The 13,041-nt window shown below is 41.8% G+C and overlaps 1 protein-coding gene across 1 annotated transcript in view; it reads left to right on the forward strand.

The window, feature by feature from the left end:
* Positions 1-11,729, forward strand: part of SH3RF1 (SH3 domain containing ring finger 1) — a 78,598-nt gene extending 66,869 nt beyond the window's left edge. The window contains exons 13-16 of the mRNA XM_044681677.1: positions 721-797; positions 1,303-1,397; positions 4,900-5,157; positions 10,820-11,729. Coding sequence (XP_044537612.1) covers positions 721-797; positions 1,303-1,397; positions 4,900-5,157; positions 10,820-11,019 — 630 coding nt within the window. The 3' untranslated portion in view covers positions 11,020-11,729. The remainder of the gene's footprint in view (positions 1-720; positions 798-1,302; positions 1,398-4,899; positions 5,158-10,819) is intronic.
* The last annotated feature ends 1,312 nt before the right edge of the window (positions 11,730-13,041 follow it).

Consider the following 13,041-nt stretch of genomic DNA (forward strand, 5'->3'; position numbering starts at 1 on the left):
CTTGTACCCCTTTTAAGTATAATATAGACTAAAATATCCATATATGCATAATAAAGCATAACTTAAATGTAGAATGTTATACATAATAATAAAAGACAATAGAAATAAAAAACCATATAAGTATAATAAAATATGATTTAAATATAGAATATATTAAATAATAATAAATCTATAATATAAATTAAAATATACATGTAAGTGTAATAAAGTATAATTTAAATGTATGTTTATTATACATAATAGATAGTTTAAATAAAAATATACATATATAATATATAAATATAAAAAGTATAATTAAAAATATAGTATGAATTATATATAATAATAAATATGTAATAGAAATAAAAATGTACATATAAGTATAATAAAGTGAATTAAATATATAGTACATAATATGTACAATAAATATGTACATAAAGAAAATTACATATAAATATATGATATAAGTAAAAATATACATACAGGTGTAATAAAGTATAATTCTCGCTAATAAAAAGCTAGCATTTACAGATGATGAAACAGGCACAGAGTTAATTAATATAACCCCAAATCATCCGGCTAGTAAGTGCCAGAAGTTGGATTTGAACTCAGAACTTCCCGAGTACAGACTCAATGCTCAATCCACTGCCCTCTCTAGCTGCCTCCTAGACACAAAACAAGTGAATACACTATTACTGTGCATAAGTATTTGTCCTGTAAAAGTTCTGGTGCTTCGTTCAGAGGCGCACAGCTTCTAGCCACTTGGTCTTCGCCTCAACGGATCCGAGGATGCAGAAACACGTGGCGTGGCTGGATTGGTGAAGCCAGCCCTTGGCCATTGGTGGTTTCTTTGCCCCTGATCCAGAGCATTCATCTATCGAAGAGGGCTCTCAGGAAAAGAGTCAGCAACCTGTGTGACTTGTTCAGCAAGGACAGTGATTGAATAACGCGCCTGTTGGTGTTCAGAGGGACTGATGCGAGAGTGGGTCTTGGTCTAAGTCTAATCCTTGTGAAATGTGGAAAACCATTATCTTCCAAATGGTCCTTTCCCAGCAGGCAGAAGCACTGCCCATTTCCCTCCTCTGTTCTCCTTTTAATGAAATTTAGAGCAGGTCTGCCCTGAATTTTCACTTTGATGCTCCTCTCCTCCCTTTTGCTTTCCAAGGACAAACCCTCCCGTCTCTGCACTGACTACTTCTTGTCGAGGTTCCCACTTGTCTGCGGGCAGTTTGCCTTGGTTTCTTTCCTGGGCACTGGTCCATGGTCTGTCTTTCACAACCTGAGGGCATTGCTGCTTTTTCTCTGTTTTTGCGGGTATTTTAGGTGGTATGTCACCCTGCCCAGAAATCTTCTTGGACTCTGCATGGCTCAAGTACAAATTCGTGCCCCCTTCTCTGTTTCCCTTTTTGTTGCCAGATGTCCTGGATCTCTGCACTGCCTACATTTCATCCTGTTTCCTCTCACACCAACTCATGCCTAACATTAAGTCCCTGCTGTTTTCAGTGTGCTGAGATGTAGAAATCTGTTACTCAGGCAGGCAATGGGTTTGGGGGGATATTAGGAGTCCCATCAGATGAGACACATAGATAATTTAATTATCGGACAGATGGGCATTGGCACAATTTAATTCATGGACAAAATTTTTATATGACTATTTCCTTTTCTGCGAGTGGCAAAGGGGCCATTAGGGAAAATTTCTACCCAACTTCTCTTAAAATATGCATCCATTCAAAGGAGTGTCGTTAAATAATATTGCCTTAATAAGTAACTTTTCTAACTTGATTCAGGCATTGATGATAATGATATTGAGTTGAATGCTCAGTTCTGCCTTACTGGACGATAACAAGACCTCTGGGGCAGTAGGGAGAACTCAGGGAGAAATGGACCACCATAAACGTGTTGGGGCTGGGCCATTCTAGTAAACAGAAAATTATGTATAACAATATAGGGTTTAAATTTTTGAGTGAAATAGAATAGTAAAACCTGTTGTTCAGTGGTGTTTGACTCCTCAGGACCCCGCGGACCACAGCACAGCAGTCCCTTCTGTCCTTCATTGCCTTTCCAAGCCTGTCCAAACTCATATTCTTTGCTTCCGTGACCCTCCATCCATCCATCCCCTCTCCTTTTGCTTTCAATCTTTACCAACACCAGAGGCTTTTCCAATGAGTTCTGTAACACCGAGACCAAGTGAAGACCAAATTCAAGATTGATGTGATGATTCAGGGGGCATTTTACGTAGAGGCATGCGTAGTTGGTTCAGTGGAAAAGCACTGGATTTCAAGTAAGAAATTTTCAAAAAGGTGGGTTCAAAGCCAGGCTTTGCAAACTGAGGGATATTGTACTAGATAATTTCCAAGGCCCCTCCCAGCTAGAGATCAAAGATCCCATGGATCCCCATTCTCAAAATCATCAGTATGAATATCAGTTATCATTGTTTTAGGAAAATATGGAATGCTAATGGGTAGTTCTAATTGGCAGAATTAGAGAAAACAGAATTTCTTGTATAATTCTTCTTACAGTAAGAGAGGATATATAAAATGATCATAATCACTGACAGGTATATGGAATTTTAAGGTTCTCAAAGAACCTTGCAGACTTTATTTCAAAACAAAGCCTGTGTAGTTGATGAGAACTAAGGCACAGAAATGGTTTTCACTGATTTGCTGTGGGTCACAGCTACTAAAGTGTCTGAAGTAAAATTCAAATCAGTTCTTCTTTGACCCCATTTCCAGTGGCCTCTCTATTAGTCCACGCTACCTACTCTGGCCCCATAATTATATGGATATCTAGTAGGTGCAGTGAACAGAGTGCCAGTCCTGATGCCAGGAAGGCTTCTCTTTCTGAGTTCAAATACAATTTCAGGATACTTCCTAGCAGGGTGACCCTGGGGGAGTCACTTTACCTTGTTTGCTCTATAAAATGAGCCAGAGAAGAAAATGGCAAACCACTCCAGTGTCTTAGTTGTGTGACCTGCCCAAATCACTTCACCCTGCTTGCTTCAGTTTCCTCATTTTAAAAATGAGCCGGAGAAGAAAATGGCAAACCAGCCCAGTATCTCTGCCAAGAACCCCTCAGACGGGTCACGAAGAGCCAAACACGATTGAAATGACTGAATGATATCATACAATGGATGTGTGTTCATATATAAACATACATTCCCACGGATGGTGGATGGCAGATGTGTGCCTCGTGTGCAGGGTGCACAGTCTCTCGCACAGAGTACTTGGAGGTTTCTCACAGCAGCCCTATGAGGCTAAAATTCCGATTGTCTTTATTTTACCGATGCAGAAACTGAGCCTCCGAGAGGAGAGGGGACTTCCCAAAGGTCACGCAGCTCTTAAGTGGAATTCCGGGCCAGATCTCTCCTGGGTCCAGGCTTTTTCCCCCGTGCCACCCTGGCTGAATAGAGAGCTAGACAAAAAGATAATGAGGAAGGATCTAACGTTCTCTCTTAGGTACAGGAAGCCGTCCCTAAGCCTAAGGTAATAAGGATGTGACTGAAGGAGGCAGAGCTGTCCATGAATAGAGGCAGGCAGGCACGAGATAGAAAGGCTTAAGTGATCTCATAATAAGGAAAGAGGAACCTTGAAGAGTGTTCGAGGATATTGGTGTCAGCTGAGAATTCTCTGAGTAACAAAAGGATTCCTTTGTGTTTGCCAAGAAGGATGAGGGAAAGAGGCCTGAAACTATTCTGTGTCCCTAAGGCAGAAAAGTGGATCATTGATGAAAGCAGAAAGCATAGAAGAGGTGCCTTGGACATAGAGACGCTTTAGGAGGGATTGAGAATGAAATAAATTAGAGAGTTGAAATGAGGGAAAGCTGAAACAAAATACTGTGAAAAAATGGGTTTTTACAGATTTCCTCTTAAAATAATAAGCTATCAAAAAGGTCGCCATACGGAGCTTTCAAAGAGATCTCCTGACAGATCTCAAACTCACATCCCTCCAAGTCCTCCTCTTAGATTTGGAAAGAACCTGTGGTCTTGATGGGGGATTAAGCTAGAACTCTTGGGAATGTACAAATTGGTTAGAGATAGATTTACAGAGAGGCAGTCATGCTTAACCGGCGCGAGTAATTTCTTGGAGGCAGTGACAGTGAAATGACTGGGGGCAGCGATGGACATGATTTACTTGGACTTGAAGCAGGCTATAAAGTGAGTCAGGACGGTATTGCCAGGGAAATACTTAATTGGATATCAGATTGCCTTGGTAACCGGCCGAAACACTAAATGGTTATAGAGAGCGAGCCGGTAAGAAATGACAGGCTCGGGGACTTCCTAGGAGCTGGGCTGGGGGCTTCTTTGGTGTGCCCTGAATGAAGAAGAAAAAGAAGAGCATGTGGACCCGCAGAGAAGAGTCTGTGAGTCCTGGAGTGGTCAAACTAGTGAGATGGCGAGGGGAGGTCCTTATAGGAGGGAATAAGATTTTTTTTTTTTTTGAAAAGGTCTATAAAGCATTTAACTCAAAACCATAAAGGCTGAGGCCAAACCAACAAGGATCCACTCAGGATTTTCAGAAGACATTTATTTCTCTGAAGACACCAAGGGACTCTAGTCTCTGGTGATGGCTAAAGATCATTTGGGCAAACCCTTAAAAAAAACAAACAAAAAACAATGCCATCCAGACATTGCCATTGTAAATTTCAGTGTAAAATAATTGATATTTGGACCAGAATTGTGAGTTGGAGTATCATCTTGCTTAAAAAGAAAGCTTAAGCTATTTGGGGAAAAAAAGAATGCTACAGTTGCTCTCTGTGGAAGTGGATGAATCTGGGAAATAATCGGTAGCCACCTTTTTTGGGAAGGGGAAGCCTTTTAGCTACTCTCCCTCCCCAGATGGTGCGTCCGTGTCTGGCTTTCCTCTCTGTGCAAGCCACGTACCCCGACGTCTTAAAAGGGGCTTGTTCTCTTGAGGCGTGCAGGCATTGTTAGAATGAGGCCAGACGGGGACGGGGAGACCGTGGAGGACCCATGCAGCTGTACCTACACAGCGGGTTGTCGGTCTGCCAAAAACAAAGCAACAACAACACCCAAACCCTTCCTTTCCCAAGAGAGTAGCTTCTGGTTACGTCCAGTTCTGTGTTTCTCCAGCCCTCTGCGTTCAAGGCCAGAGTCCAAGATCGGAGCTGCTCTGGGGCGCGCGTGCAGGACGGTCTCTAAGGCTGCACCTGGTAGTCATGGTAGATGGCAAGGCTGTGTCAGAGTTTCCTCAGGCCTGAGCTTTCCCATTCCCACCCCACGGGGCTTATAACTTAGAAATGAAAGTTTGCTCCCCCTGGGGCCTTGGCAAGAAGGCCAAGTCCTTAGTCCAGCTGCAGTTCGGCTTCCAAAACAGAACTTGACAAAATGGGTTTGGAGCCTATTATTCAATGAAAATATCAATCCAACAAACTTCGGTTTCTTAAGAGGACACTATTTGTTTTTTCTGTTCAAGCTGTAGAGCAAAATATCCCAGAGGAAAAGATTGGGGATAAACTGAATAAACAATTAAAGCTGATCTGAGTCACACATCTTTTTTTTCCCCCAGAAGGGGCGAGATTTTGTGTCTTATTGCCCACTTAGCTCAAATGACAGTTGTTACCACCTCCCTTCCAAGATTTTTTTAGATATAAGAATCATGGAATTGGAGAGGGTTTTGAGATGACTTCTTCATCATTTTTCTACTTTCCAAAAAAACCATACCTCAGTTCTCTACCAGAAACATGCATCTATCCTGCTCTTAAACATCTCCAGAGAACAGATTCAACAGCCTTTAAGTGTTCTGATCTAGTATTTATTTAATTTATTTTAAAGCCTTATTTTCTGCCCTAGTAATAACTCTTCAGACAGAAGGATAAAGGCTAGGCAGATGGAGTTAAATGACTTGCCCAGGGTCACACACCTTTCTGAGGCCAAATTTGAAGCCAGGTCTTTCTGATCTAGCTGCCCCTCTGGTCTAGTATTTATTTGTTATTATAATTTTTTTTTGGTCCAGATCTATAATTTCACCAGTGTGTGTATATGGGGGAACTCCGGGTGGGGAAATGCCTTCCAGCAGTTCAGATGAATCATTCATGTATCACTGAGGGTCTCAGAGCTCCCCAGGGTGTTGGGACGCAGTGATTTATCATCCCTGGTCCTCTAGCTGGTATGCATCTGAGACAGGATTGGTCATCTCCATTCCATCTTCTACCCCCTAGACCAGTGATTCCCAAAGTGGGCACCACCGCCCCCTGGTGGGTGCTGCAGCGATCCAGGTTGGAGGCAGTGATGGCCACAGGTGCATTTATCTTTCCTGTTAATTGCTATTAAAATTTTAAAAATTTAATTTCCAGGGGGCTAAGTCATATTTTTTCTGGAAAGGGGGCGGTAGGCCAAAAGAGTTTGGGAACCCCTGGCCTAGACCAATAATGGGCAAACTTTTGTGAAAAGGGGACAAAAGAAAGGAAATGCTCATCTGTCAGTCTGTTTCTAAGGCAACTCTTTCGAAGTTTCATTGTTTTGTATCCTACTCATTGTATTCGTCAGATTAGGAATAATCTTGCTTGGCCTGGATAGAACATTTCAGGGGGCTGCATCTGGCCCATCACTGGCCTAGACCGTACTGCCTTTCATAGCATCTCTTCTCTCCCATCCTGTCCTCCCCAGTGGCAAAGGGCCACTAATCACCTTCCTCACTTAATCCTTGATAATCTTTAATTATCTTTTATTTAATCCTTGATAATCTTTTATTAAGCAAATGGAAATCTGGTGTGTGGTGGAAAGAGCCCTAGGTAGCTAATGCATCAGCCAGACCTGAGTTTGAGTCTTGGTTGTGTCATTTATTAAGGCAAATCCATGGCCTAGCCTTGGTTGCTTTTCTGCCTTAAAATTGATACTAAGACAGAAAATAAGAGTTTTGGGGAAAATTTTTTAAATTAAAATTCATACGAATATAAGCGATGATTATTTAGTAGCCGGCCCCTCGGCTCTCTCTTCTTTTAGGCTAAATGATTCCAGTTTAAGCCTTTCTCCAGGACATCCTTTTTCAGTCCTTTAATCATTCTGTAGTTCTGCTAAACCATCCGTGTCCTTCCTCCCCTTGAACAGGCAGCCTCTGAGCATTAGTCCTGGTGTTTAAGTCAGAGGACGTTGGAGTCTGAGAGTCTTTAAGACCATCTAGTCCAACCCCATGAAGGAAGGGAAGAGAAGCCCAGCCCAGGGAGGCGAAACTTTGCCGTGTATCACCAATAATCGCCCGTGTCAGGTCTTGAATTCAGTTCCTCTGATCCCATGCCTGGTCCTCTTAACACTACCTCATGTTGCCAAAGTGTTCATAGCCATGTAGGAACTAGAAAGGAAAATGCGTATAAATGGTGGTAGCTTTCAGTTGGAAGCTTTTCAGATTTTTTTTCTTAGTTCTTAAGAGTTTACCAAAAAAAAAATTCCTACTAAAAAAGGTAACCAAAATAATTGCACATATCTGAGTGTAAGATTCCTACCGTACATGTATAACTCAGATTGAATTGCTCACCAGCTCCAGGAAAAGAGAAGGAAGAAGGGAGGGAGACCATTTGGATCATACAACTTCAGAAAACTTAAATAAAAATTTTTTAAATTTGAAACAAAAAATGATTCTTCCCCTCTTTTTTTTTTTTTTTTTTTTTCCAGATCGGGAGCCAGACTAGATCATCTCTGTGGTCTTTTTTGGCTCTTATAAGACAATGTATGATTTCATTATTCTATACAAGTTCTTAAAACTGAAAATAGCTAAGGAAATCGAGCTTAGTGGAGTAGCTCCGAGTTTTTTGTTCCAAGCAACATTTCAGAAGGGACCTTCCTACCCTTTTTAGTCACACAGGCATGTCCTGCTTTGACCATCATCCAGTTCCTAAGCTCCTGGCTAGGATTTACAGCTTTGGAGAAAATAAAGGGAGGCTGCTGCGGAGGTTTCTCCCTCTTTAGGACTAGGTTGCTCTCTCTTGGTTTTTGTCCACAAATAATGAACTCTCAGGAAGCTTGGTGCTCTGGAAAGAACCCAGGTCATTTAATCTCTCGGGGCCTCAGTTTCCTCATCTGTAAAATAAGATTGTGCTAGAGGACCTCCGAGGGCCCCGGCCCCTCTAAATCTGTGCTCTGAAGAAAAATAACAGATGTCCAGCTAACGATAGCTCTCATCAGCACACGGGGCTTTGTCGAAGCGTCGATTTTGTGTAAATGTGACCTTCTGGTGAGCCTTCCAGGAGTTGCCTTTTTCGCAATGCAGGTCATAGGATCCTGACCTGGAAGGAATCTTTTCCAGCTCCCTTATTTTACAGATGTGGTTGCCAGAGAGATAAACAGTGACTTGGCTGCTGTCATTTGGGTTATGGGGCCAGAATTCCACCCAGTTCATCTGGATCCAAATCAAGTCTTTTTCTATTATGATAACCCGCCTCTTTGGTCAAATGGAGTAAGTAGGATAATATAATGGAAACTTCTGGATTGTAATTTCAAGGTTGAGCTCTTCAGGCCCTTTAGCATCTGGACTCAAAATTTTTGGAGGCACTCTCTGAGCCTCTTGTGTCTATACTGGGGTGCTTTTAAAATGTTTTAATTTTTTTTACCAATTACATGTAATAACAAATTTCTACATAAATTTTCTGAAGTTATAAGATCCAAATTATCTCTCTCCTTCCCTCCCTGCACCCAGAGCTGGCAAGCAATTCGATCTGGGTTATACATGTATTATCATGCGAAAAACATAGTTTTCTATTGTTCATTTTTGTAATCTTATAAAAGCAAAATGGGGCCATTTGATGTAATGCCCCTAATGCAGCTGATCTTCAACTGAAACATGGTTTTATATGATGGAGCTCAAATCTTCTTAAAAAGATGAGTTTTCTTAGACACTCAGCAAATATTTAATTGATTACTGCTGAGAATACAGGCACAAAAAAAATGAAACGGCTCACTCTCAACCAGCTTCTACCCTGAAGGTTGTTTCTTAAGGGGATGGTGGTGCTGGGACAAGACTAGGAAGTTGTAGTGAGCTCTGCTTGTCTTTTCTTGGGCTATAATATTCTGCATCTTGAGAAAACGGGATCCATGGGGATAGAGAGAAACTCATTTTCTGTCACAGAGAAACAGGAAAAGAAAAAAACTCTTCACCCCACCACCTTGGCTTCCTCTTCCCAATGACTTTCCATCGCTGAGCAATAACCTGGGGCGAGTGTACGTTGATGCAGATTTTCTCTGTCCGTAATAAATATTTCTGGAAATGACAAAGGGAAGGCAAGGGGGAAATAAATCTTTCCCAAGGTAAATGGGGTAAAAAAAAGCATTTGGGGAGTGAAAGGGCTGGGGGTGCCAAAGGGACCAGGGCATCCAGGCCAGCCACCTCGTCCCTGACTCCAGCTGCTGCTATATTTCTGCCAGAAAAGGATAAAGAGGAGGAAAGCCAGGCTCTGGGTATATTGTACCAACAAGGCAGAGAAGCCAGTTACAGCTGTTGGTGGGGGGCTGCTATGCATGTGTGAACTTTGCCTTCATTCTTTTAGTATTTGATTCAGAACAGCAAAATGATTTTTGAGTTAGTGTTACGTAGCCCAGGCTTCCCTGAACATTCCCCCTTTTAAAACGGAGCCGGAGGGGCACATAAGTGGCTCCATGGATAGAGAGCCAGGCCTGGACATGGGAGATCCCAAGTTCAGCTGAAAGATGGCAGAAAGATTGGCACTTTTAAATGCCAGTCAAAGGAGGCTACCTTCCTCCCCCCATCCATTGGAATAGTCCTTGGCACAGCAGGCTCCATATTAACTTTTTCCTTAATTTTTAAAAAAATTATTTTAATAACAAATTTCTACATGAGTTTTCCAAAGTTATGTGATCCACATTGTCTCCCTCTCTTCTTCCCTCCTCCCTCCTGGAGCTGGCAAGCAGTTCAATCTGGGTTATACATATATTATCACATAAAGCATTTCCATATTATTTATTTTTTGTAGGTGAACAATTTTATAAAATCCAAACCCCCCAAATATGCCCAAATAAACAAGTGATAAATGATATGTTTTCATCTGCATTTCTACTCCAAGCAGTTCTTTCTCTAGTTGTGGATAGCATATCTTTCTCAGAAGTCCCTCAGAGTTGTCCTGGATTGTTATATTGCTGTTAGTAGAAAAGTCTGTCACATTTGATCATTCCCCAATATTTCGGTTACATGTATAGTGCTCTCCTGGTTCTGCTTATTTCACTCTGCATCTGTTCACAAAGGTCTTGTCAGTTCTTTCTGAAACCATCCTGTTCATCACTCCTGATAGAACAATAGTATTCCATCACAATCATACACCACAATTTGTTCAGCCAGTCCCCAAATGAAGGACATCCCTTTAGTTTCCAATTCTTTGCCACCCCAAGAAGTCAGCTCTAAATATTTTTGTACAAATAGATCCTTTCCCATTTTATTTTATCTCTTTGGTATATAAATCTAGTAGTGGTATTGCTGGATCAAATCTCTTATAGCCCTTTGGACATAATTCCAAATTGCCCTCCAGAAGAGTGGGATCCATTCACAACTCCATCAACAATACTTCAGTGTCCCAATTTTGTCACATTCCCTACAACATTTATTACTTTCTTTTACTGTCATATTGGCCAATCTGATAGGGGTGTGGTGGTATCTCAGAGCTGTTTTAATTTGCATTTCTCTCATCAAGAAGGATTTAGAACATTTTTTCATATGGTTATTGATAGCTTTGATTTTTTTTCATCTGAAAAGTACCTATTCCTATCCTTTGACCATTTATGAGCTGGGGATTCATTCCCCCTCTCCTGCTCAGATAGATAGTTTTGGGGGCTTACAGACCGGGGACCACTCAATTTTCAGGTGTCCCTGCTTTGAATGAATCTTGATGAAAACGTCTTCTCTCTCTTACAGGCACCGAGTGGTAGTTTCTTATCCCCCTCAGAGTGAGGCAGAGCTCGAACTCAGGGAAGGCGATATCGTCTTCGTCCACAAGAAGCGGGAAGATGGCTGGTTTAAGGGCACCCTTCAGCACAATGGAAAGACTGGCCTTTTCCCGGGGAGCTTTGTGGAAAACATCTGAGAAGACTTCACTGTATTGAGAAAGCTTCAAATCCCATGACCCAATGAAAGAGCACAAATGATCTTAGTGGAAAAAAAAAAAAAAAAAAAAAGAGCACAATCACCCATTTTCAGATGATCAAGGATAGAAACAGACTTCTGTAACTGCAGCCATCAGCCAGAGACGACGGCAGCTTTGTCTGTGGCTTTTCTCCCTTTGGATTCTGATGTGTGATATGTGCCTTGGACTGTCTGATTTCTTCTCCAAAAACAAACCTTTTTCTTCTTATCTGTAACAAAAATGGACAATTGTTTACAAGGCTGTAACTAATTTATTTGCTTTTTTTTTAAACTTGAATTCTTGTTATAGATAAATTCTTGGGATTATGATTTTAACAGATTATTAATTTATGAAATGATGCTAAGGAGAAGCTGGATTCTCTCCTGATGAGCAAGTGATTCTTTTGGACAGAGAGTGCATTCCCCTTCCTTGATCGTGTCCTCCTTTTAAGCTGTGTGTGGCAGATTGTAACTTGTCTTTTTGAAAAGGGGTCTGTTGTTGTTGGGTTGTGACGATGGTGGTGTCTTGTTAAATTGATGAAGTCTCTGTATTTTGTGCCCTCAGAAAAAAGAAGTAGTGATCTGTCTTCTGGCTCTCCCTTTTCTCAAATGACAGGAGACTTAGAACTGAATCCACAAGCAACAAGGATGTAGAGAGGAGTGAGAAAATGAGAGAGAGAGAGAGAGAGAGAGAGAGAGAGAGAAAGAGAGAGAGAGAGAGACCTCATTTGCTCCAGAAATTTTGCCATGCAAGTTTTCGGTCTGTTTCTGTGGGTGGAATAGATTCACAGAATGTAACATAATCAGGGAGATGTTAAGGAAGCTTAAGCACAATAGTCAAACAAAAAAAATGTTTCAAAGCACATTTGTAGAAGCCTAGAATGTGAAGAGCAGACAGGGACCTCAGCACTCATCTCATCAGTCTTCCCCTCTCCCCTACTCTATTCCCCATTTAACAGATTAGAAAACTGAGGGCTAGGCAGAAGAGTGACTCTTTTAAGGTCCCCCCCAAATCAGTTAATGTCAGAATTAGGAGCAGAAACATGGTGTCGTGACTGCTGATCCAATGGGATAATGAATTAAAAAGACTTTTATTGAGTGCTTGCAACGGACCAGACCCTATGATAAGCCCTAAAAAACACAAATATTCAATGCCTACTTGGTTTTCCGAGAAGAGTAGCTCAGTCCCCTGGGTTAGAAATGTCAAATTAAAACCATCCTCGCTGTCCGAGAGTGGCTCTGAAATGTAATTTTCCCCTTTCCCTCTAAGTGATCTATCTGCATGCCCAGAAGACGTGAAAATTATGGTTGAAAAGTTGTGGTGGTGGTTCACTTGTGTTAAAGTAAAAAGAAAGAAAGAAGGCTGTTAGAGGCTGTGAACAGTTAACTAAGTTTTTAACCACGGAAACTTTAATCCACTGGGAGTCCCTCCCTCTCCTCCCTGTCTTGCATGTAGTACTGAATTCCCACAGGAATATCGATGGTGCATGAATTTCATTGTCATTTCCAACTAGTTTGTCCTCAGAATGACCCATTGATGGGGATGTAAGCTAGACAGTCCTCTCCTCCCTGCCCCAAAGTCACTGTTCTCTGAGTGATCTCTGCTGCAAGACAAGGTGCCCGTTATCTATTAACCTGCATCACCAGTAAGGATGCATCTGCACCATCTGTCTGTTTGGCTGATGTGATACATGAGCTCAACTTTCTCCCTCTCCCATCTCCTTTCCTCCCCCCTCCTCCCATTGTCTCCCTCCTTCTCCCCTCCCATTGTCTCCCTCCCTCCCCCTCCTCCATTGTCTTCCTCTCTCCCCTTCTTCCATTTTCTCCCTCCTTCCTCCTCCCTCTCCCTCCTCTCTCTGTCTCTCCCTCTCCCTCACTGCTTCTTTCTCTTCTCTCTTCTCTTCTCTTCTCTTCTCTTCTCTTCTCTTCTCTTCTCTTCTCTTCTCTTCTCTTCTCTTCTCTTCTCTTCTCTTCTCTTCTCTTC

This window comes from Gracilinanus agilis, chromosome 6 (genome assembly GCF_016433145.1).
Source record: "Gracilinanus agilis isolate LMUSP501 chromosome 6, AgileGrace, whole genome shotgun sequence".
Taxonomy (NCBI): Eukaryota; Metazoa; Chordata; class Mammalia; order Didelphimorphia; family Didelphidae; genus Gracilinanus; species Gracilinanus agilis.